Source organism: Gadus macrocephalus, chromosome 3 (assembly GCF_031168955.1).
Source record: "Gadus macrocephalus chromosome 3, ASM3116895v1".
Classification (NCBI taxonomy): Eukaryota; Metazoa; Chordata; class Actinopteri; order Gadiformes; family Gadidae; genus Gadus; species Gadus macrocephalus.
Window position 1 is genome coordinate 18,357,978 of NC_082384.1, and position 25,000 is coordinate 18,382,977.

At 46.2% G+C, this 25,000-nt stretch overlaps 2 protein-coding genes across 8 annotated transcripts in view; one reads left to right on the forward strand and one right to left on the reverse strand.

Annotated features, from left to right (window-relative positions):
* Nucleotides 1-12,035, forward strand: part of LOC132454439 (cdc42-interacting protein 4 homolog) — a 12,676-nt gene extending 641 nt beyond the window's left edge. The window contains exons 2-15 of one of the 3 annotated variants that reach the window (XM_060047799.1): nucleotides 2,904-3,019; nucleotides 3,187-3,240; nucleotides 4,081-4,228; nucleotides 4,674-4,736; nucleotides 4,961-5,065; nucleotides 6,430-6,558; nucleotides 6,899-7,045; nucleotides 7,238-7,399; nucleotides 8,835-8,858; nucleotides 9,748-9,857; nucleotides 10,878-11,010; nucleotides 11,278-11,345; nucleotides 11,472-11,569; nucleotides 11,790-12,035. In XM_060047799.1, the coding sequence (XP_059903782.1) occupies nucleotides 2,904-3,019; nucleotides 3,187-3,240; nucleotides 4,081-4,228; nucleotides 4,674-4,736; nucleotides 4,961-5,065; nucleotides 6,430-6,558; nucleotides 6,899-7,045; nucleotides 7,238-7,399; nucleotides 8,835-8,858; nucleotides 9,748-9,857; nucleotides 10,878-11,010; nucleotides 11,278-11,345; nucleotides 11,472-11,569; nucleotides 11,790-11,935 (1,503 nt within the window). In that variant the 3' untranslated portion in view covers nucleotides 11,936-12,035. The remainder of the gene's footprint in view (nucleotides 1-2,903; nucleotides 3,020-3,186; nucleotides 3,241-4,080; nucleotides 4,229-4,673; nucleotides 4,737-4,960; nucleotides 5,066-6,429; nucleotides 6,559-6,898; nucleotides 7,046-7,237; nucleotides 7,400-8,834; nucleotides 8,859-9,747; nucleotides 9,858-10,877; nucleotides 11,011-11,277; nucleotides 11,346-11,471; nucleotides 11,570-11,789) is intronic. The other 2 variants (XM_060047800.1, XM_060047801.1) reach the window with 2 other exon arrangements.
* An 895-nt stretch (nucleotides 12,036-12,930) lies between these two features.
* Nucleotides 12,931-25,000, reverse strand: part of sh2d3a (SH2 domain containing 3A) — a 14,374-nt gene continuing 2,304 nt past the window's right edge. For 2 of the 5 annotated variants that reach the window (XM_060047789.1, XM_060047787.1), the window contains 16 exons: nucleotides 24,852-24,910; nucleotides 24,382-24,536; nucleotides 21,623-21,662; nucleotides 21,240-21,356; nucleotides 20,630-20,773; nucleotides 19,900-20,216; nucleotides 17,778-17,863; nucleotides 17,464-17,583; nucleotides 17,132-17,289; nucleotides 16,665-16,853; nucleotides 16,401-16,562; nucleotides 15,915-16,030; nucleotides 15,616-15,787; nucleotides 15,199-15,310; nucleotides 14,269-14,454; nucleotides 12,931-14,104 (listed from right to left, as the gene is read on the reverse strand). In XM_060047789.1, coding sequence (XP_059903772.1) covers nucleotides 13,917-14,104; nucleotides 14,269-14,454; nucleotides 15,199-15,310; nucleotides 15,616-15,787; nucleotides 15,915-16,030; nucleotides 16,401-16,562; nucleotides 16,665-16,853; nucleotides 17,132-17,289; nucleotides 17,464-17,583; nucleotides 17,778-17,863; nucleotides 19,900-20,216; nucleotides 20,630-20,773; nucleotides 21,240-21,356; nucleotides 21,623-21,662; nucleotides 24,382-24,536; nucleotides 24,852-24,860 — 2,271 coding nt within the window. In that variant the 5' untranslated portion in view covers nucleotides 24,861-24,910 and the 3' untranslated portion in view covers nucleotides 12,931-13,916. Of the gene's footprint in view, nucleotides 14,105-14,268; nucleotides 14,455-15,198; nucleotides 15,311-15,615; nucleotides 15,788-15,914; nucleotides 16,031-16,400; nucleotides 16,563-16,664; nucleotides 16,854-17,131; nucleotides 17,290-17,463; nucleotides 17,584-17,777; nucleotides 17,864-19,899; nucleotides 20,217-20,629; nucleotides 20,774-21,239; nucleotides 21,357-21,622; nucleotides 21,663-23,011; nucleotides 24,537-24,851 lie in introns of those variants that run through there. The other 3 variants (XM_060047788.1, XM_060047790.1, XM_060047791.1) reach the window with 3 other exon arrangements.

Consider the following 25,000-nt stretch of genomic DNA (forward strand, 5'->3'; position numbering starts at 1 on the left):
GGAGTTTAGCGACACATTGTTTAAGTTGCCACTTTTCACCTAGGGCTAGTTCATGTTGCCTGCTGTAAAACACATTGGGATACATTCTGGGGTGGCCTACCGTTTTCCACTTGGATGTTGGTTATGATTGACTTAAAAAGTTCTCTCTTGGGCCTTCGTGTATGTGAAAGGGACGAGTTATATAGTCTTATCTCAATTTTTAAGCGCTGACTCAAGCACAGATTGCACCGTGACAAGATCACTTTGAACTACATGCTTTCTTTCTCATTCCTTACTATTTTCTTCCTGTGCATCCGGATACATTTATTTTCTTCACCATAACAATACCTATATAAATCCTAGGCTACTGTCAACGTGTTAGGCTTCGGTGTTAAATTATACTTGTACCATGTCCAGTTAATTACATGACTGTAAGGGGCCTTAGGAAACCCGTGACTAGACCCACTACCCTATTTAATTACAATGTTACAATTGTCTGTATGTGGGCGAAAATAAATGAAATCTATTCGTTATTTCTAACATGTCATAGGCCTATTTGTCAATTGCCACAATTCCCAAATCCAATTAAGACGTGATTCCCTTTCCCAGTGTGTGACTGTGACAACAACAATCCTCCTGTGTGCAACGCGTGGCCATGCAAGCTAAAATATGGTTGCTCATGCTGTCATTTCGTCTACAATTCCATACGGACGGATGTTTATATTGTGAACACAAAGTCCTATATACAGTAGCTTTTCCTTTACAGACCTGCTGTGCCCGCGATGCTCACGTGCCCCCTCTACTTCCAGTAAGCCTATATCTGTGTGACGACAGTTTTGTTTTTGGGGTCAAAAGGCAACTTCAGATGCCCAAGAGTGTCCCTGGAAACGGCATGGTTCCCAGGTTTTTGTTGCCGCTGGTTTTCCCACACGACTGTAGCCATGGGAAAGCAATGGAAACATGCAACCTTGGTTGTGGGGAATAGATGTTGCAACTTGTCTGGGACATAGTAGACAAGAGTTTACGAGTTTGTGAACTTTTGGTTCTAGTTCCCAAAAAAGCACAGAAAGAAGAATCTGGCAGTAGTAGAGCAATGTGCAAACTATTAGCAGCTCATGAATAATCGCAGTTTAGCTCATGACGGTGGAGAACACATTGCTCTCATAAAGGGGTGGGACACGACTGACCCAGTGTGACTTAAGATAGGCCCCTGGGAGTGTCCGTCATAGGGCGGAGGCTCCAAATAAGTTAACTATAAGGTCATCCAGACCCTGTTCAAATCATCTTGTTTGCCAATTCCTTCATTGTCTTGTCTCTCTGTCTTTCTCATACATAGATTTGTTGTGGTCTCTGGAATTCAGGCATCCTCTCAGAAACCTTTTCTCTCTCTCTTCCTCTCTGTCTCTCTCTCGCGCACATATTATCCAGGACAAAGCAAACTATGTTAGTGTATGATCTGCATTTAGCTCCCCTCAGACCTGCGACACCCTTTTAGAAAACTATCTGTCTCAGGCGCCAAGAGATTCTACGACCTAGGAGAACACACACAACACTCATACAGGCATGCTTACAGACACACACACACACACACACGCACACACCCACGCACGCACACACACACACACAGTAACAAGGGTAGAATAGTTAAGATTATTGTCTGACAGACTACCATAGACCCCACCTACTGTTTTGTTTTTGTGGGTGTGATTACACGCTACCAAACATATGTGTTCTTTGAGTGTATGCGTTCACTGTGTGTTTTCACATGCGTATAAGACTACAGATACTCTTGATCTACCTGCTTAACAGGTTTGTGTGTGTGTGTGTGTGTGTGTGTGTGTGTGTGTGTGTGTGTGTGTGTGTGTGTGTGTGTGTGTGTGTGTGTGTGTGTGTGTGTGTGTGTGTGTGTGTGTGTGTGTGTGTGTCTGAAGAGTTTAACAGTATAATGATTTGGTTTTTGAAGGTGGAGCTGTACCAGAATAGAAGACGCAGAGAACTGGTTCATCCATACATGTAGTGTAGCCAGTCACCCCTACCTGCGGCTGCCTGGGTTTATTAATGACACATAAACAAACACACACGCAACCACAACCACTAGATGGCTTCTATGGGCCAGGCTGCAACTGACAAATCACAGTATGTTTAGGGAAGCTTTGATTTGATGTGTGACATCCCGCGAGGTAATGGCTCTGATAAGCCCCTAAATAGAAAGAGACATTGGCGTCATGAGAAGTATATCGCACGGTCACGTTCTGCTTCTCTCTGCTGATTGGTCTAGCGTGGCTTCAATCCTGTTGAAAGCCTTTTCTAAAAAAAAATCAAAATGCTTGGACCGATCAGAACTTTTGGGGGAGGGAGTTCTAGTTCCTGACGAACATGGAGGGTCGCAATCGGCCGAATTAAAAATAAATGAAAGGGAGCTAACAAAACGCTTTTTACCTTAAACTGAATGAATAATGTTGTCAAAAGATGAACACAAATCTGAACGGAAGGCTCTGAGGATACAATATCTTTTGCTTTTTACTTTAAACCGGATTCCTCGAGAACGACCAAAGCACGATGGCCGCTTATTGGTGTTAAGGCCGCACCCATATTTGGAAATCAATTGTTTTTGCCAGATGGATTTTCAATATCTTAACCGTCTCACGGGACTATTAGGTCATTGTTTTCGAGGTCTCGTTGTAATTCTAGCAATTGCATGCAATCAAACAAGTGCATTGTTTGCGTTACCCTTTGCTCTTTATCCCCCATCACCCTTCTGTTTTATAGCTCCTGCCACTGATTGCAAATAGCCACGCCCATAGAGATAGGCAAAAATGAGGTTTTAAATATCTGTGTACGTAGAGCGCCAGTGCTTGTGTCTCAATGTCCTAAGTATTCCCGTTTTTTTTCACCTAGTCAAATATTTGTTTCCATTTCCTTAGGACCAGTATGATGTCATCGACAAACACACCCAGTCGGGCCTTGACCTTGTGGAGCGCTATATCAAGTTTGTGAAGGAGCGCACTGAGATAGAACAGAGCTACGCCAAGCAGCTCAGGTGAGCTGGACGCACCCCTAGATGTTGCCCACATATCCTTAAGCTGTGGGTTACAATTTGGCTGTTGAATTGTACGAACAGTCGACTATGAATGTGTGCCACTTGGGTCCAAACAGGAACTAGAATGTACAGTATGTCTCACTCTGCCCCCCGTCTCTGTTTAATAGGAATTTGACTAAGAAGTACACCAAACGAGGAAGCAAGGAGGAGCCGGAGAGCAAGTGAGAGAACGAGAGGGAGAACGAGAACGAGAGAGTCATGCCTATTGGCTCTCATTCTTTACCATTTTCAACTGATATCCTAACCGCTCTGCCCCATATCTTGCAGTCATCCCTTTTCTGTTCTGTGTTCAGCATCTGAAATTGTAAAAAAAAAAAACATTTTTAGCCACACTCATTAAGGCTCAGGTTTACTCACAACCTATGGGAATGCCATCTGACTAAGGCTCACGGTGGCATTAGACGTATTTACTCACAACCTATGGGAATACCATCTGACTAAGGCTCACGGTGGCGTTAGACGTATTTACTCACAACCTATGGGAATACCATCTGACTAAGGCTCACGGTGGCGTTAGACGTATGGGCACCATACTGACTTTAATTAAAAGCTCTGCTTCCTAAAAGACCATCGCCCCAGGCCTTCCTGTCACTGTTACATTTGTTGTTGTTGTTCTACCAAGCATGTGTTCACATTGTCATGATACATGCTGACGGTGTGTCATGGGTGAACTACAGTCATTAAGCCAGTGTTCACCAGGGTGTCCAGGTGAGCTGAAGCTAGAGCCCCCAAAGGACATGAAGGCAATCAGCTACGTCAAATTGTTCTGGTGTGTGTGTGTGTGTTTGCCGGAGCCAAGAGCGTTTCAACTGCACCCATGCATGCAACTCAAAGCTTTCAAAGCTAAGGACAGACTTTGTTTATTTTATGGCCTTGTCCCACCCATCTTTTCCCAGTTGACTTTGCCAAATTCTCATCGGTGAGATCCCTATTGATATATTTCCCTATGGACAAAAGAAAACAAACAAGATTTCCTCATTTTGTCCCGCCTGCGCCTCCAGGTTCTCCAATCACGCTGCATTCCAGGACATCCTGAATGAGATGAACGACTATGCCGGCCAACGGGAGGTCATCGCTGAGAACATGATGACTGGCATCTGTGTGGAACTCACAAAGTACCTGCAAGACCTCAAAGGCGAGCGCAAGACGGTGAGAAGAAGACTCGGCGATGGGAAGGAAACCCAATGGAAGGCTCGAAGGTCACGCTTAGGGAACCCCTATGATGTCAGGATAAGCCGTTACAAGCCATTTCAGGCCGTACACGACAGTGAGCTCACACGTGGGAGTCTACAAGCGGCTGTACGATGGATAGATCTTGAGCCTACTAGTTGGTACAGTCCACTGGTATGCTAAGTAGGTTGACCTATCTGTCGTACAACTACAATGTACAGGTTGCTCTATCTATGGTATGTCTACAATGTACAGGTTGCTCTATCTATGGTATGTCTACAATGTGCAGTTTGCTCTATCCATCGTAGATTGAAAATGGCTAAGACCACCTGATGATCCAATATGGGGCCCATCAAAGTAGAAGTTAGGTGATGCATATTGTGGATGAGATGCTGTAACCCCCCTCACCTGTTTTCCTCCATAGCATCTCGCAGACGCCAAGAAAGCACAACAGAGCTTGGAGGCCAGCCTCAAACAGCTGGAAAGTGTGAGTGTCGTTCGTCGTCCGTGAAAATAGTTCTAACAAAAAAATTATCACCAATCTGTGTCTGTGTGAAGCTCTTCACGGATATCAAAAGAATTACAATTGAAGGAATGCTTTTCATACGCTGGACCCATGCTGTTGATCTTCCTTTTAGGCTACCCAGGTGTGTGTATATGTGGTTATGTTTGTACCTTGCTTTATATGTGCATGTGTCTGTCTTCCTCCAGACTAAAAAGCGATTTGCTAAGGAGTGGGGCGAGGCCGAGAAAGCAACACAGCATGCGGAGAAAACAGAGGCTGACGTGAATGCCACCAAGCTGGACGTGGAGAAGGTAAACAAACTGAGTTTTTGATGTATTTAGTTGAATTGTATTCGCCGCAAAGTTGGGTTCTACTTTATATTCTCCTATTCCTCCCTCTCTTTGCCTCCCTCTCCCCCCCCCCCCCCACACACACACACATTGCCACCTCTTTTTCCATACCTTCTTTCTTTCAATCCTCCTTTATTCCTCTCCATTCATCGTCCCCCGGCCTCTCTTTCTAAGTCCTTTCATGTGTTGGTGGGCGGGTTGGCTGTGTTTTGGCTTCTGTTTTGGTTCTGTCTTTTAACATTGTGTTGGTTCTTCTTTCTGTTAACGTTGTTTTGTTTCTGTCTTTTAACGTTGTGTTGGTTGTCCTCTCTGTTAACTGCGTTGGTTCTTCTGTATTATAACTGTGTTAGTTCTTCTCTCTGTTATCTGTTTTGGTTCTTCTCTCTGTTAACTATGTTGGTTCTTCTGTCTGTTAACTTTGTTAGTTCTTCTGTCTGTTAACAATGTGTTGGTTCTTCTGTCTGTTAAATGTGTTGGTTCTTGTGTCCATTAACACTCAGTACGTTTACATGCACAGCTTAAGCCGACCTAAGCCATAGTTCGACTATGCTCCTCAATCGGACAACTGCAATTGTCTGAGTACACATGGCGGTGAGAAAATCAATTCATTGGCAGAAGCATTTCATACCCCGTTACGATAGGTGGCGCTGTGCCCATTTCAGCTAGTGATAATAGAGCCACCGGTTGACCACTTTACGTCACTAGCAACAACAAACTCAGGCGGCCGCAGCATTCGAGAAAGATGTTCTCAGCAGACGGCTGTCAGTTCACTTCAGGTCCATGTCATTTCTCCGACGCTCCATTGTTCCGACCTCGGTCGTATATGCTCCTCCGGGAATCACTCAAACACACTGCCATTCTCGCCCACACACATACGCAACTCTCGTAACGGAAGCGTAATGTGTACTGAATGCATGTTGATGATGATACACTTCTTATGGGGGGTGACTACGTTGGCACTTCACCGACTTCCTCCATCTTCTCCGCCACCTTTTTAAATAAATGGCAGTTTCTGGTTTTCTGACGGCGACAACAACACAACTATCGTCTCCTTATACTCAAGGCCCCTGGGAAAAATCTCGAGCATGCGTAGAACGCATAATCCGATTCGAATCCGATTGACCGACCGTATACATGCACGCTTAATTCGACTAACAATCGAATAATCTAGGGTCTTAATTAGACTATGAGTAACTCGATTCGATTTTTTAGTCCGACTAAGGTGTATACATGCATTTTAATAATCCAATCATAGTCGGACTAAGCCAATAATTCGACTTTCTTGAGTGTCTGAATGTGTTGGTTCTGTCTCCGGATGTTTTTAGGCTAAGCAGCACTCCAGCTCCCGCACTCACACAGCTGAGGAGTGCAGGAATGACTATGCAGCCCAACTACAGAAATACAACAAGGAGCAGAGCCACTTTTACTACACAGAGATACCTCAAATCTTTAACGTAAGACTGCGCTGGTAAAACAATTTCATTCACATTTTTCAAAGTGTATGTTTTTAAGTCTCACACATGGGTAGTGTGTTATATGGGTAGTTATTTCCTTGCACACACACACACACACACACACACACACACACACACACACACACACACACACACACACACACACACACACACACACACACACACACACACACACACACACACACCCACCCCCTGGTCACTGACAAAAATAAAAAGTTATTGAGGTAATGTGTTCATTATCCCAACTATCATCCTTTTACCAAACAATGGTGTGTGTGAATGCCTGCTTATGTGTATTTGTGTGGTATGTACTGAGCAGACCATGCAGAAATTGGAGGAGACGAGGATCAGACGACTGGCAGAGGGTTACTGCCAGTTCTCGGAGATGGAGAAGAGGGTTATGCCCATCATTTCTAAGTGTCTAGAAGGCATCTCCTCAGCAGGGGGTAAAACTAACGAGAAACAGGTAACCTTCCTGCCTTCTTGCGTTTGCATGTGGGTGTGAAATTTTTTCCAGTACACCAGTCTCTACTTATATTTAACTGTGTGTGTGTGTGTGTGTGTGTGTGTGTGTGTGTGTGTGTGTGTGTGTGTGTTTGGGGGGGGGGGGGGATGTTTGCATGGGTGTGTTGGGTTTTTGCATGTTTTTGCCTCATAGGATTCATTGCTTTTCATTGAGCAACACAAGTCCGGTTTCGAAAGACCCGCCGATGTGGAGTTTGAAGACTACACCCAGGGAATCAAACCGGCAACCTCTGACTTAAGCCTCTATCCACAGCGAGTTAGGCCAAAGCTCTGGCCTTTTAGCAAGAAAACAAAGGTAAAATGCTACTCCGCTATTCTGAAGAAGCTCCATGAACGGAATGGAAGTAGAATCCTAAAGCCAAAATATGCCTTATTGTTCCAACCTCCTTTTCTCTCCATTTATTGTCACCTTCTCTCCAAGCCACACTTCTCTCATTGCTCTGTTGCTGTAGGTATGATTCACAAGCTATAATCTGAGTCTTGCTTGTTAAAATTGCCATAGCCGTCAGCTATTAGTGAGGGAAATGATCTGTGAGAAAATCAGTTTCGAGTTGACTGCACCTGCTTCTGTATGACAGTCGCGATTTTTGCCTCTACCTTTCTCAAATCCTACCATCCGGACAAGTCTTCACTGATTGGATCAGGGCTTCAATCTTGCTGGTCAATCTCATATTCCACATATAACTCCTCACAGGTGTGTGGATGCAAAACTTCTCAATGGTGGAGAAATGTAATAGGAGGGAGGGAACAGAGAGGGAAGGGACCTTCCTTTTGTCGGTTGCTTATTTTCACAAATTCTGCTCTCTTCTAATCCCTTCTGCTCTCTCCTTACACTTTTCCACACCAAATCATACACATACACACACACACACACACACACACATACACTCAAGCTCACACTCACTCACACACACTCGCACGCTGTAGACATCACAAACAGGCATACAAATACACACAAACGCATTCCACTCATGTCTCCCCCGCCCCTTTGCCCTGGAGGGTTATTCAATCTCCTGCTGCGACATGCCCAAACAGTCCTTGCTCTATCACACTGGGTCCACAAGGTGCTGAATAATCACTTATTTCACTCAATCACCCTCCTCTTTCATTTCCCCTTCTTCATTTTATTTACTCAGAACTGAACCCCTTCCGCATTTTTCTCAGTCAGCTTCCAAATAAATCCCGTCATTTTCTCTTTCCTTCTGATTCTCAGTCGGCCCCTCCCCCCTTCTCTCCCCCCTTCTCTCCCCCCTCGTCTCCGTTCCCACCTGGCGGCCCAACCCTGCCCCTCCCCTCCCTTCCCCTCTCCAAATTGCCGCAATCCCCCCTCTTCCTCTGTCTGCGGGACTTGAAGTGCTGTGTCGCGCCCAGGGTAGCCTCTTTAAGACCCTTGCTCAAGCACACCTGGGTGAGTTGCGCTGGGCAATCAGATAGCCCGGTACGTTCTGGTCCCGCCCCCCTCCATCCGTGGCAGCCAATGTCCTGTTGATGTCGCATCGTTAGGTTGTGTCGTTCTTGTTGTTGGTGCAGCACCCATTCATTCATGATGATGATACACAGCATGCTTATGTTAAGTCGTAAGAGTCAATGAATGTATTAATAATAGGATGCATGCTGACATGGGTGTGTCTGACGCTACGTTCTCCCTTCTGGAAAAAAACACTAACTGGCATGTACTTTAAATGTTTTGTGTGTGTCTTACATGAAGTCTACCATTTTTCTCTGTCTAGATTTCACATGCTGAAAAGCACATGGTAACGGTTGTTATAGTTACGTGCGGTTGGACTCAGTAATCAGGTGGTGGGATCTGTTCAGAGGGGAATACTATCTGCTCATCATGTGTGTTTGGTCATAGAGAAATCTGGCATAAATTGTTTCCAACGCGAGAGCTAAACTGTTAACAAAAAGTGAAACTATTTGTCATCTGTAGACTTTTGTCCAAAAACATTTTATTCATATATGTTGTTTTCAACATAATATTGATCATATTATTGAGTTGCCCTTATTTAATCAACCGTTGTAATATCAATTCATTTAGAATCACACTTGATCAGCAACTATAATTTTTTAATTTATATTCAGTGGTTTTCCCCGATTAACCTCAGGAAGATTTATCCGGTTTTTAATGCCTGGATGCTATAGGGGTTTGACCTATATAACTACTCCTCTCCGTCTTTCCATATCTCCCTGGTTCCTTTGTGGTGTAGTTGTGTCTGACTACCATTCCATTACTGTGGTGGAGAATAACAGCCTTACTTGTAAAATGTATTAGTCTAGAAAGCTCTATTTATTTATATAAAATAAAAAGGGCTTTCAGTTTCTGTGTGGGGAAAACCATTTCACACTTTCACCATAATGTGTTTTATTACAAGTTATTGCGGATTGGGGAAAGAGTGACATCTAGTGGTGAATACATGTCTTTCTGCTCTGGTTGCGTACGTTCGAAAGATGATCGATGATTCAGAGGGCGAATCCCAAATGACCCAATCGTGTGTGTGTGTGTGTGTGTGTGTGTGTGTGTGTGTGTGTGTGTGTGTGTGTGTGTGTGTGTGTGTGTGTGTGTGTGTGTGTGTGTGTGTGTGTGTGTGTGTGTGTGTGTGTGTGTGTGTGTGTGTGTGTGTGTGTGTGTGTGTGTGTGTTCAGCCTCCCGCAGCAGAAGACTTCTCCCACCTTCCCCCTGAGCAGAGGAAGAAGAAGCTGCAGGCGAAGATTGATGACATCACCAAGGAGCTGACCAAGGCACAGGACCAGAGGTGAGATCCGTGTCCCTTGACCTTAGAAAGTCTCCCCTGTCTCCGAAGCTCCCCTTCCCTTTTCGGTTCCATCCCATGCAGCCCTCATCAGTACAAAGATCTGACGGCGCAACACTTAATTAGTCCCGGTAGGGAGGAAGCAAAGTGCAAATCAAACAAGATTTGTATTAATAAGTATTGATAAATATACATACATACAGACAGACAGACATACATGCATACATGCATACATACATACATACATACATACATACATACATACATACATACATACATACATACATGCATACATGCATGCATGCATGCATGCATGCATACATACATACATACATACATACATACATACATACATACATACATACATACATACATACATACATACATACATACATACATACATACATACATACATACATACATACATACATACATACATACATGCATACATACATTTGTACGTAGATTAACTATTCTGAAAGTCTTTTTTGTTGTGGGAGGATTCTTTAAAGGCTCTTATAAAGCCATCTGATATCTATGGAACCGCAGCATACTGAAAGTATGTCTACACTCCCAGAAAGTGTCAAGCATTGATTAATGAAGTATTATTTTTTAATTGTCATACTTGTACTACATATTTAAGATCTCTGTGTATTGTTTGTTTTGCACGGTTCATTCATGCGAAGAGGTTAGTCACACAGGGCACAGCTCACCACAGGCATTTTTATGGCAGAACGCTGGGCAGAACCGACCGATGAATGAATGGGTAATCTCGAATGAGTCACGTTAATCTTCCTCTGTACCCTCCTCTCCTCTCCCCTCCACTCCTCTGTCGCCTCCTCGCCTCCTTCCCTCTTTCTGTCACCTCCCCGTCTCTTCCCCCCTGTCAACCTCCCTGTGCTCTTCTATGACCTTTTCCACTCCACCGTCCTCCTTTCCTCCCCTCCTCAAATGTCCTTCTTTGCTCTTCTGGTTCCTCGTCATCCCTCCCCCTCCTCTTCTACCCCTTCTGCGTCCTGGCAGTGAGGCGCTGGAGAAGATGAAGGGTGTGTACGAGCAGACCCCCCAGATGGGAGACCCGTCCAGCCTGGAGCCCCAGATCCAGGAAACAGCCCACAACATCGGGCGCCTGCGGGGGGAACTCGCCAAATATGAGGTCTTTCACACGCACACATTGAATATGCATGTACTGAATATGAACACACACACACACACACACACACACACACACACACACACACACACACACACACACACACACACACACACACACACACACACACACACACACACACACACACACACACACACACACACACACACACACACACACGCGCAGCACATATACAAACACAAGGAGGTCATGCATAAACAATTGCGGTCGATGTGAAGTCTGGTCCATCTGCTGTTGGTTCCCTTACAGACATGGCTGGCAGAAGCCATTGGAGGAGAGGAGTCCGCCAATGCTTTTAACAACAACCTCCAGTCAGGGTGAGGCCCACTGTGACTCTAAATGCATATCAATGCGTCCACAGAAGTGATGTCTACTTAAAGGACCATCTCTAGGATGCCAGGTGTATCATGTCTGGGTCATGCGTTCTCTTGTTAACTCTGCAGCATGCGGCAGTCGACCCGCGAGAACGAGTATGAGTTTGACGAGTTTGAAGATGTGGAGACTCCCATTGGCCAGTGCACTGCTCTGTACACGTTTTACGGTAAGTCTAAAAGGTGTGTGTGTGTGTGTGTGTGTGTGTGTGTGTGTGTGTGTGTGTGTGTGTGTGTGTGTGTGTGTGTGTGTGTGTGTGTGTGTGTGTGTGTGTGTGTGTGTGTGTGTGTGTGTGTGTGTGTGTGTGTGTGTTGAAACGTCTCTTTACGTACATTCCCAATGCTTTCAGTTGTTGATGCCTTTGCGTATATGTGTGTGTGTGTCTGTAGGCAACAGCGAGGGCACAGTCTCGATCACAGAGGGGGAGCAGTTGAGTGTGATGGAGGACGATAAAGGGGACGGCTGGATGAGGGTCCTGAGAGCCAGTGGAGAGGAGGGCTACATCCCTTCATCCTATGTCAACGTCAATCAATAGTACACACATACACCCACTATCTCCATCTACATGAAACTGTTGCAATGCCAGTCTTCTTAAAGACTTTTACCCCATCACCTTAATTCGTGTACCACATTATTATATAAAAGATGATCTACTTCAGGTTGCTATTTTGTACACTAACTGTCATAGGATTTGTATCCATTTTAGAAACTCAACAAATAAGCAAGAAAACCCTGATCTCAGTGGTTCACCTGAGCAGGTGGTCACCATAACCATCGTTGCTTTTAGTTCACTTTTAGATAAGAATTGCAGTCTCCCTACCTTACACAATAATGTGATCTACGAATGTGAAAAGTTTGTGACCTCCAACTGGATGCAAAGCATTAGAATTATAACATGGGTATTTATTTTTAACTAAATATCGATCTATATTAATCTTTAAACTCATCTCCTCATTTTTTTTATCATTCCACGGAATTTTTACTTTTAGGGTTATCCAAATTTATTTATTTACTTTTTTTTTTATATTGAGTAAAACCAAAGCAAGAGCAGAGCAGCAAAGGATGAATATCAAAAAGGTTAAGAGTTAATAAATATCTTATTTCAGTTTTCAAAATAATTGTCCTGTTTGGAGGAATAGTAAGCCTACACTTTATACGTCAAAAGCCAAGGTTGATGTTACCCGATGTTGTGGCATTTAATCTGTGGATTTACGAATCCCAGAACAAGGAGGTACAGGATGGAATTCTTCCCCTTGATTATTTTCTCATCTGATCAAACGCACTCACCTTTATCATTTAGATCCGTCTGCTAGTTTGTCGGGATTTCATTTGCAAGGTTTAACATGGTTGGCCAGCCGTAATTCACGCTTGGGCCGTCATAAGTCTGGCCTTTACCTCTTTGTCTTTAAATATAACTATGGTCGTCTCTTCAGCTGTTTCACGATCTCTGAATCTGTTCATCCTGCTCTTAAAATATTTTGGTTGTATTGCGGTTCTTTCATGGAATGAAAATGCATCTTTGAGACTCGCTAATTACAACTTCATCTTTATTGTAGAAAAAGGCCGTTCCTTATACCATAGCACCTATTGACTTTATAGGAGTATTTATGAACCTCACTTGTGACAAATCACTTAATGTTTACATGTTATCTTTTCTCTTGTTTTCCTATTACTGGAATAGTGGACTTCTCATTATTTTGAGTTTATTATTCACTTATACATATGAATAAGACATGTATTTACTGTGCATACAGTGTATCATTAAATCTTAAGCGAAAAAATATATAACAATTCTTTGTTTTCATTTAAATTCGATGCTATGACTTATTCATGCAAAAAGATGGTACAGAGTGTCATAAAAAACCTGGTAGAAAGTTTTATTGCATTTATAAACAATTTGGGGAAAATATAAAATTCCAGTGTATATCTTTTTAGTCAGGAGGGCTCTCTAAACTCAGTTTATTGGGAGGAGGGAGAGGGGGGGGGGGTTAAAGCAGAAGCTGACTATAACATGCTTATTGATAAAGATTAAAAACTCTAAACATAAAGCCTCTAAACCAGCAGTCAGAAGAGGTCCATCCAGAAAACAAGTCACTTGAAATGTGGTCTACCTCCTAATAAACATTCCTTTGGGATCTCCATACAACCACACCACATTAATTGTGCTTGTGGTGTGTACAATATACATTACAGCAGGAAAAGGTCGATTGCACTCGCTCAACCGGTTACAAAAAGTAAACAAAAACATCTCCCCAACACGGCCTCCACCTAAAGCTGCGTTCGCACCAAAAGACACATTTGTCGCCCAAGTTTGGTCGCGCGACAAATCATAAACTGTCGCTGTGCAAGTTTGGTGCGTTCACACCAAACGATAATGATAAAAAGAGTTCAAAGGTCGGCTCCCTGTGTTGGCCTTAAAAACACAAAAGGGCAAAGGTCAGCTGGAACGACGCCGCAAACCCCTGAGCAAAAGTGCGTATCGCACGTCAGTCTTTGCGCGGCCATGGGTGGCGTGGTCAATGGTGCTGCACGGGGGTCATCTCCTCTGGCTCCAGCTTGTCCGAGAGCACGCCCAGGATCGTGTCAAACTTGTCGTAGCGCTCCTGCCTCTCGGCCTCCGCTCCCGCCTGCCCCCAGAAGAGCCGCAGGGCGAACTCGGTCCGGAAGGCCTCCAGTAACTCTGGCACCGCCTCCCAGTCCCCTGCTGGTGGGAAAGATGTACAGTCGCCGTGGTTACCCACCGTGGCTACATCTCAGCGTCGGTCGTTTCAATCAGCAAACGTAAAAACAATGTGCCCCATCTCCCCGGACGCCTCTCTAAAGAACGTGGAGGCTGCCCGTGAGCTCTGCCTGAGGCGCGCGTGGTACCTGTGAGCAGGGAGTGGGCGTGTCGCTGGTAGACCGGAGCGTTGAGCGCCGCGTTGCGGGCCGCTTGCAGCATGTCGTAGAGGAGTTGGCAGCCGCGTTCACTGTCCTCCCCCGGGTCCTGGCCCTCCATGGCCATCAGCAGGGGCACCAGGTGGGGCACCGCGACCGGACCCTGCACCACCGTGTCTGGAAGACATCAGACGACAAAAGACAAAGACTAATATGTAAGATAAATATGTAAATATGTAAGATAAATAAGATAAATAAATAATCAATTACATCTTTTAACTTATTTTTAACTGGATTAGTTAAACTAGTCTGAACAAGGATTAAAGTAGGATTGGTTTGCGCTCAGTGTCTGCCATTGTGGATTCCGGCAAAATGTGAACAAATTCACGATGTAGGCTGGATAAAGATGGACTACAATATATTTGTTGCCATTAAATAGAAAAGAAAACTCTTGAGAGAAGACGATAACAAGCCCAGTTGGCAGAAGGCAATAGCATGAGGAAAACAATGGCCAAACTGAAACAACCATTTAGACCCTGTGGATGTGCGAGGGACTGAGTGGTGTCTGTTGGGGGGGGTGGGGATAGAAGGGGCTCTCGGGACCTCATTAGAAGTCAGGTGAGTTAATGAGGCAGGTGCCGTCTATGTACTAATCACCCATCTGCTATTTAAAACCCAGACAATGGCTGGGGGTCCTCGGGGAGGGGGGCTGGGGGTCCTCGGGGAGGGGGGCTGGGGGTCCTCGGGGAGGGGGGCCGGGGGTCCTCGGGGAGGGGGGCTGGGGGTCCTCGGGGAGGGGAGCCGGGCTAGGGGACTCTGACAGCAGTGCTGATTCACACGTTTCCGTTGGTGGCGTCATAAAAGGTGCTCGTTTGATCGGGGGGGAAGCCGTGTCCGCTCCGCTCGGCGGAGTGCACTCACCATCCCCCTCGCTCAGGGACCTCATGAAGGGCTTGAGTTTCTTCTCAAACAACACGGCGCTCTCCGTGAAGCTCCGCCTCAGTGCGCGCCATGTCATCTCGAGCCTCACCACCTGCGAGCGCGCACACACACACACACACACAGTTAAAAAAGGCATAATGAAAAAGGAAACACAATCACAATATATACACTCATAAAAAACCCATAATAAATAGCCGCGAATGGACAAAGCACAATAAATACACAAACAAACAAAAAGAACAATAAAATAGGGATATAAAGACTAAACTCATCCCTGGTGCCTGCCTTCACAGTCCATATACCCCGGCTGGGAGCTTCACAACAACTACGTGCCGTTGAAACCCAACCGAAAAGCGGCGCCACCAGAATAAAGACGTCCTGCTCTCAATGCCGCACCTGGGGCATCTCCAGGGCCTTCATGACCGCCGAGAAGGAGTACAGATTGTGCGCGTGCTCCTTCAGGGCCTGGGCCAGCGAGATGACTTTGTGCAGGACAGCTGCTCTCTGGCCCACGGACCCCGTGCAGCCCAGGACGTCCACCGCTACGCCCAGCGCGATCAGGTGGTGCCTGCGGGATGACAGGTACCGGGTGGAGGGTGAGGCGGAGGTCGGGGCCGGCGACGGGGTGAGAGGGACCAACGGCTGATGCTCAGTGAGCCGGGGGGGGGGAGGGGAGGGGAGGGCGGGGGGCGTACCGTTCCAAGAGGTCCTGTCTCAGCTGGTGTCCATGGGGCAGGGTGACGAGCTCCAGCCCCGAATCGACGCCCATCCTCCTCTGCTGCTCTTCGGACACCCCGGCGATGCGCGCGACCTGGGGAGGGGGGGGGGGGGGAATGGTGAGGTTTTCAATTGGATGCCGAAGTGTGAAGTATTAAGGCCAAGAGTTATACATGAGCCCTGATAAGGTGTTCCAGGGCCAATCATTGACACTAAATAGATCAATCATTCACACATTTATGAGGCTACGGCTGTGAGCCTTAAGACGAAGCCCAGCCCACTGACTCTCAGCCATCTGCCTAAACAACTAGATCTCCCACATTGGCCTCGTGCCTCCCATTGGGATTACCTCAGAAACGTGGAAAATAAATGTACTTATCATGAATGACTGTGCTACTATGGTGCCAACGTCAAGCCACTACAGTGATCACAAAGCTCCACCAGAGTCAGAAAGCCGTGGTCACCTGACAGTCCACACTGAGCATGTGCAGAGAGGTGGTTCTGGCGTCGGCGCGTACGAAGAGCTCCTTGAGCGCCAGCAGCACGCTGGGCTCCAGGGGGCGGTTGTTCTCAGGCAACAGCGTAGACTCAAACCGGTCCAACTGGAAACATGAGCCGGGATCCACCTGGGCAGACACGCCGTTATCACACTCCAGCGTCATGACGAGAATTAACATAAATGAATAAATATTAGAGCGATTTGAAAATAAATAAATAAGATCACAAACATTTGGACGCTCAAAATGCCAGTCCTCCACTCCGTCCGTCCCGTGGTTCTGGTGCGAGTGGGACGCGGCGCCCTCGTCCTGGGGCTCCAGGATGCTGAAGGAGGTCTCCGTCAGACGGGCCCGGCTCTGCCACTTCTCCTCGGCCCGCAGGCGGTCCACGTGGCCCTTCTTGTTTTTGGGCGGTGGCACCTGGACAAAACCACCAGAGGCTGCTCTTAGTGGGCAGGCATGACTGGTTCCACTGATCAGGTGAAGCCAGCCAGCCAGCCGGACAGCCAGCCAGCCGGACAGCCAGCCAGCTGGACAGCCAGCCAGCCGGACAGCCAGCCAGCCAGACATCCCTGAGCTCTCAAAACATGCAGAACCTCCACTTTGATGAAGTGAAAACGGAAACGCAGACAGATGGACAAAATTGATGCGTTGCAGAGATCCGAAAAATGTACAATAAATCGGCTACGGCGGGTTACCTGAACCACGAGTTCGTCGTAGAAGGACGAGGGGTCATCGTGGGCGACGTAGGAGGAAGGGAGCACAGCATTGGGGAACACCACTGACACCCTGAGGGGTTTAGGAGGAGCACGGGGGTGAAGCTGCCCGTCTGACCCCCGTAGGGTCACTCCTCCACCTAGGGACCAAAATATGGTTGACACATTTGTATCTTATACATGTTAAGTTATAGGGGTGCTGGATTCCCAGCAAAAAAGCGTGTGTGTTGGGATTTGGGATTTTTAAAAAGAAGTTACTTTTTTTAAAACCTGCATCTCCCTCAATTACAAAACAGTAGCAACGAGTGTCTAACCTGGTAGAGAGGGGCGTGGCCTTTGCGTGTTCGGGCTCAGCATGGGTTCGCTACCGGTACGGAACACTGGGGAGATGGGGGCGGGGCCTTCTTTCTCTGATTTACCGTTTTGAGGAACGCCTGGTAACCAGGAAGCAGAAGAAGAAACAACGCATCGTTAAAAACATCTGGATGACACAAAGCTAATACAGGATAGTGCACATATAGTAATGTGCATAAGAGGGCTGCGATCTGCCGATTCCAAAAGGTACAGAGGAATAGGCTGATGCTTAGAGTCACTAGTACATGTGGACTGTGGCTATAGAAGGGTATACCATTTCTCAGGTTGCTGTCAGATTGGGCAGATTGCATTGAAGGCCTCCGTCCCAGGTTCTGCAGGTTCGCCGGCTGACTCCCACTTCTGCCAGGGAACAAGAGAAGACAAATGTGTGTGTGAGCAAGACTTATGCCGCTTTTCCACTGCATGGTACCAGCTCGACACGACTCGACACGACTCGACTCAGCTCGCATTTTTTGCGTTTCCACCGCGGTACCATGGTATCTGGTACCTGAAGTGGCTGCTTTTTCTAGTACCTACTCGCTCTAGGTTCCAAGCGAGCTGAGCCGATGCTAAAAGGTGACGTCGGCAGACGGCCGGCGACTGATTGGCCAGAGAGTGTGACGAAGTCACGAGAGCGACATGGCAACCATGCTGGTAACATCCATAGCAGCGCCGCAGCCAACATGTTCCACTTCTCCAACTTCTTCAACATGCCAGCTAATAATAGTAATGCGATCGATGTCCTCCATTGTTGTTATGTGGGTTCTGTCCATGTGTGGGTTGCGTATGTGTTGTTTGCGTCGCGTACACAAATACGTCACGGCCCTTTCGCGCAGCCGACCCCGCCCACGTCCAGGAGGTACTATTTGCGGTGGAAAAGCACCCGTGCTGCTACCGTGTCGAGTCGTGTCGTGTCGAGTCGTGTCGAGCTACATGTGCGGTGGAAAAGCGGCATTAGCCTCAATGTACACAACCATGCATTTACTATTGGTAGATAGCCAATGGTTATACTATAAATCACATGACTAAAACCTTTCAAAATCTTTTAAAACCTTGCGTCAGAATAAAAAACAGCATCCTTTGAATAACCTATCCTTTGAATGGTCACTATTCTTAAGAAATCTGTTCTTAGGATGACGTAAACTGTGTCGGGCCACCGTCCAGACGGATAGTTGGACGGACAAGGGACAGAGTTGGGCCAAGATATCCTCACACCCTGTTACTGATTGAAAACATGCAGGGCTCACACATGGTCTTGTGCAACCGGGTGGGGGGTGAGGGAGCTGTCAGCTGTGCGTGCTAGACCCTGAAAATCGTCGTTCAACAGATGACACGACTGATTATCATCATATGCCTGCAGATAGCAGGGGGTGGGTATCAGTGCAACAATAAAAAAAACATGACAGTCTCATTTAATTACATCTCTTCAAAACACGGCACAGAACGGAGAGACCTGCTGATTGGGTCATTGCAGCATGATATTAAATATGTGTGTTTGTTTTGAGAATTGATGCTAATGCTTTATGTTAATGCTCCATCGACTGACAGTATGACTCTTTCACAATAAATTAGGATTGATTGTTTTTAATTTGTTCTGTTGTTGTTGCTGTTTATAACATGATTTAACTGATTACAAACTAAGATGTCTTTGAGGTCTTCTGTACTTCCATATGCAGACACAAAAATTGGATTTAATCTTAAGTATATCAACGACAATAAATCAGAGTTTTTTTTTTAAATGGCTATGGCTAGGTTAATTCCAACCTTAAAAAGGTACTGTACATAAAGTATTCACTTTACTTAAACATAAAATTATCATGATATGCAAAATGCCAGTCGAAATACTGTCGTCTCTGACAACAATGCTACAGCCAGTTTGTCTTCTTTTGAAATTTCCGTTGAGGGTCGGACATTTGTTTTTCTTTGAGCCTGTGTGTTATGATTCAGTATTCTCAGGGGATGCCGGGTTGCCAAATATTAAACAAATTGGCACACAATCACAGCATGATGCAGCCGTGGAAGCAAGCAAACAAGCCGAATCAACTGAGATTGTACTAGATTCTAACTCGAAAAGCCTTCTCCTCCCTTGGAAAAGTTCCATGACCAAAGACAAGCTCTGGTAAATCTTTATTTGCAATTGCAAAGATAGAGACAGCTCAGAGCCCAGAAAGATTTAAAGACAGTTGCCACATGAGCTGGTTCATAATTTGTAAACAATAAATAAATTGCAAACGCAAACGTCATCTGATCAAGTTCAAACAGTTTAGAAAATAATAATTGCGTTCATTGCATCAAAAATATAATGCGTCGCTCGGCTCGTCTTGTTCTCTTGCTCGTTCAGCCTGTGCGTGGTGTCACATTTCCGACACATTAATAACAGGTAAACGTGCGCTCACCTGAGCAGCGGGTTGTTGAGGTGAAGCATGTCAGCGGCTGCGTAGCTTAAGCTCCGCCTCTTGCAGCGATCCAGTGGCGTCCGCGCTCTCGCCACACCACCTCCTCCTCCGGCCATAATGTGGCCGCTGCCGCCGTCTGCCCGCTCTGCCTGGCGCTCGCTGATGACACGGATAGGGAGGGTCCGTGTGATTGGGTGAAAGACGATGGCGCCCGAGGCCTGGGAGATGGGCCGGCGCCCGCCCACGTAGAAGAGTATCAGAGCAGGGACGTTGTCGAAGCGGTCCTCCTCAAACTGGAAGAGCTCCCGGGAGTAGCCCTGTGACACCAGGGGAGTTGAGCGAGAGTGGAGCGGTTAGGGAGATGACTCCCGGCTCAAAGGTTCTGGGATTAAACCCCGATGTCCGCAGCCGGCATCCTTGAGCAAGATGCCCATCCTCTACCTGCTCATTATAACAACACGCATCTAAAGAAATTAAACTTCATTGCGAGTGGCTTTGGATAAGAGAGTCGGCTAAATTACTAGATAGTAAATAGTCACACACAAATACAAAACAATCTTTTATCGAACAACAATATAATAATAATATGTGTATGCAATAAATAATTATATAATATAATAATATATATATTATATAATATAATAATTATTATATATAAATAAAAAAAGTATAAAGTTACATTAGGCCCTACTGTAATAAAGAAGCAGAAAGAACAATAAAATAAGCAGACCTTCTTGGGCCGTAAGACCACTCGTATGATCTTAAAGTGCATGGCTTCATCTCTCCAGTAGCAGCTGAGGACGTAGTCCCCGGGGCCCGAGCTGGAGTCCCGCACAAGGAAGTCTCCGTCCCTCTCCAGCAGCGCCTCAGCCCCCTGGATGGCAACAGAGAGCAGGGCAGGTCTGTCTCCTGGGTCCCCTGTGCTAAACATGTTAACTGTGCTTCCACTAAGGACATTCATCGTGTGTTACCCTTTCTATCCAAGTCAAGTTATTATAGTTATATTATATATTACTTATATGAAGACACACAACCAGAGTCGGGACCAAATTTGGGAATGCATTGTGCATCTTCTTATGTGAGCTTGCATTGTACGTGTATGTGTTTGCTTGCATGTCTCTGTGAGCATTTGGCCGTGTCTTGAGTGACTCGAATCTGCTACAAATATTTTACAGTTGTACAGGTGGAAATGGGGATACCGTCTTAAAAAAAAAAGCCAAACTAATTGAGGAGGAAACTGCTGCAGACGAGATGCGGCAACACTCAAGCCGTGGTCCTACTGCAGGAGAGAACCCAGTGGATGACCGCGGTATGGTGGCCCAGCGCGGCTCAGTGCTCACCTCTCTGCTCACGGGTCCATGGTACCAGGCGTGGCTCCTCAGGTCCTCTGTGCTCGTCTTGAGCTCCTCCTCCAGCTCCTTCTTCAGGGCGTCCATCTCTCTACGACCGCCAAACAGCTGTGGGAGAACAGCTCAGTCAGTCAGTGAGTCAGTGAGCCAGTCACACGTTTAACGAGTTGAGCTAGGCTTGCTGAGCAGAGCTGATGGACGGATGATTTACCACTCCAATGGAGGTAGTTCTCACACAGACACACACACACACACACACAGCAGAAAAGAAAACAGGCAGGCAGGAAGTGAGACAGACAGACAGACAGACAGACAGACAGACAGACAGACAGACAGACAGACAGACAGACAGACATAAACAGACACCGTCTTACCTTCAGCTGACTGAAGTATGCACTGACACTCCTCCTCTTACTGAAGAGAAAAAAAAAGGAAATTAAGTATGTGTTTTTATTGTGAACCGGGGCAGGACGAGGACCGAAGGCCACACAGCGCGGTCATTAACACCAGGAGTCAACCTGACAGACTTTAAATAGCGCACCAAACATTTTCCCTTCCTGCCAACCAGCCTCTCCCCCCCCCCCACACACACACACTTCCTGTCCCCCGCAAGACAGCGCTTATGGACGGACTCCAGAACCAATCCTAATTAGATAGTCGAGTAAATGCAATAACGGCCCTATTAAAATTAAATGACACCTCAGAGGTTTAAATCTGCCAGCCATGTGTCTTGTAAATGTCACATGTTTGGTTGTACACAATACACAGGGTACAACTGCGTAGGCCGATGTTGTGTGTGAAGCGCAGATGGGCTAAACATCTTGTATCGTCTTATCTTAAGTTATCTAACAGATGCTTTAATCCAAAGCGGTTTAGGGAGTAGGAAGGGGTTTGGCATCTTGCTCAGGAATCCCTAGTGGTAGGGCTGGGAATCAAACACAGTATCTTTCCAAAGGGAGCCAAAGACCCTAGCATCTACAGTATCTTGCCCCCAATAAATGCAATTTGGTGGACACTACAATATACACTTACAAAATGAATATGGGTAATAAATGCTTGAGAGGGTGGCCCAGTGGAAGTTCAGTCCCCCAAACATGCTCAATCAGATGAGCTAGACAGAACCAGTGCGGCTAGTCTGGGCAGGACAAATCTTAAACTCTATCATGATTCTGTCCAGTCTGTCTCTGCTGTATACTAGATAAACAAAGTTACACTGTACGGGACGGATTGACATTGACTTTTAATGTATCAACCCTGTTAGCTACTTTTAATGTAGCTAATAGGGTTAATGTTGCATCGTCATGACGAGGACGTATTCCCCTTGCCTGTATCGAGAAACTATTAGTTATCCAGTCGTCAGTCGACCACTCAAAAACACAAAAGATGAACACGAAAGAGTATCAATCTTAAAGTACAAATTCTAAGAAGCAAACGCATAAATGTAGCCTGGCATTAATGACACAAGACAAGCCTCAATAACTGATAAGTCCTTGAGGAGGGGCGTTGGCCTGGGCGCTGAGGAAACACACCTGTGCAACATGTCCCGCAGCCACCATTAGCCTACCAAGTTGTGTAACTCTGTTGGCACTTGGCAGCTGTTCTTTACAGACATACCGTTACAGCCACAGGCCAAATATCACAACAATATCCAATCAAAGTTGATCGGATCTACAAGACAACCGACCGAAAGTCAAGCCCTATGTAAAAGTTCTAAAGGTAACATCGGTAAAGCGGTCAGCGTTACCTTTTCGTGTACTTCTTACCTGTCTCCTGTCCGCCTCAAAATCCGCTTGATTCGCCGGGCATGGCGGAGAGCGTATGGGTTATTTTCCACAAAAGCGAACACAAATGTGATTTAAAACCCCCCTCTGCTCCGCATCCTACTAGCGAACTGCCCTTTTTTCGGGTGGCGCAGCTCCGTTCGGGACGAGTCACCACAAGTTTCTCAAGTTGTTCTCCCGCTAGCAGGCTGGAAGCGGACAGGCTCGAGCGCTGAAACATCTGTAGCAGCGCGAGCAGCATTCCTGAGATCCCGCGAGGCTCCGACAGGGGGGGAAGGGGAGCTCACCTGGTAGGAGAGGGAGGGTCTCGAGGGATATCAAATCAACGACAGCCGCGAGCTTTGTTTACGACAGGAAATCTCGTGAATGCGCTTTGTAATTATTGAGCTTTCCCCTCAACTTTAGAAGTTTGGATTTACGGATTTGGGTTCTACTCACACGACAAAAGGAAACTGTATACCAATGTCATGTTTAACTGTTCATCCAACAAATGGACCCCGTTGAAAATGACCGATTGAGTGGAGGCCCTTAAACCAATAACGTGTCCCACAGCTTTGCAAAAGACGAGCAGAGATGTGCCCAAACTTGTCAGAGTCCACACACACTACTTCCAAAATGCTCCAAGTGATGACAGATTACCACTTCAAGTACGACGGCTTCATACCTTAGTGGTATCTTTGTGTTACGTTGTATTACGTTTCAAACTGATCCGTACTCTAATAATACAGCTTAATTCATTCATTCGCTTTCTTTTTGAAACCTGAAATGCACTGCCTGTAGCCATATTTCATCTTCTAGGTCAATGTGTTGCTCATGTGACTTTTTGGCAGTCAGGGTTGATTTCCTTCAGGTATTTTTGTCTGGTAACATGGCAATGAAACATGAAATAATAATTACAATAAAAGAAGGTAGCCTACACTAGTTGTGCTTATTCAGGAATGGTTTATCTAAATGAAATGGTCACACAGTTTTGAAGTTTACAATTACAGGAAAGGCTATCTATAAACTTGTAATCTTAATGTAAGTCACTTTGGATAAAAGCGTCTGCTAAACGCCCTAAATCAAAATCTAAATCTCTGTGTACAAGGAAAGGCACAAGGAAACAACACTTTTGGTTCCGGGATGTGACGAGACAGTCCTGTTCAGCCACTGATTAACCTATGAGGTCAACGCACAAAGGTCCCTTTGACCAAAAAAGGGAGCATCAGACGCCGTTGCCTTTGTCACAAAGTCTCATGTTGGGTACGCTTTCGCGATCCTCTTGTTAATCATAAGAAACACAGAAGAAACTGGGGAGTCCAAAGAAGAACAATTGAAATTGACTCTAGGTCAGCGCCCATCGGTGGACCTACCTTTGTTTGCTCTCCTGAGAGAGCTCTGCGTCTTCCGTCCTCTTGTCCTCCGTCAGGGGATGGAGTTGGGAACAGGAGGCGGAGACGTCGTTGGAGACCGCACGCTGGAGCCGGGGCAAAACACTGTGGCGGAAAAGATCCTTCTTGCTCCTCACCTGCCGGGACACCAGAAGCATCGCTACTGAAGCACCTCAGCATGTAGCACGGGATGCCTGCTGTAAGGACGTTCTGTAGAGGTATGTCTGTGTGTGAAGGTCTGTCTATGATGTGTGTGTGTTTGTGTGTGAGGGGGTCTTTGTGTGATGTGGGTGATGTGATGTGGGGGGGGGGGGGGGGGGGTCTGTGTGTGTGGGTCTGTGTGATGTTTTTGTGTGGTGTGATGTATGCGTGTGTGAGGGTCTGTGTGGGATTTGTTGGGGGGGGGGGGGGGGGGTCTTTGTGTGTGTTTTGGAGATACGATGTGATCTCACCAGGTCCATAGATGACCCCAAGGAATACTTCCGTGAGACTCGAAGCTTTGGGCCACTGCCTAGAGTGCCAAATAAACAGGAAAGAATACACAAACTAAATGAAAAGTTGGATTAAGCTCATTGTTGACTGTTACAATATAGAGCTGAAC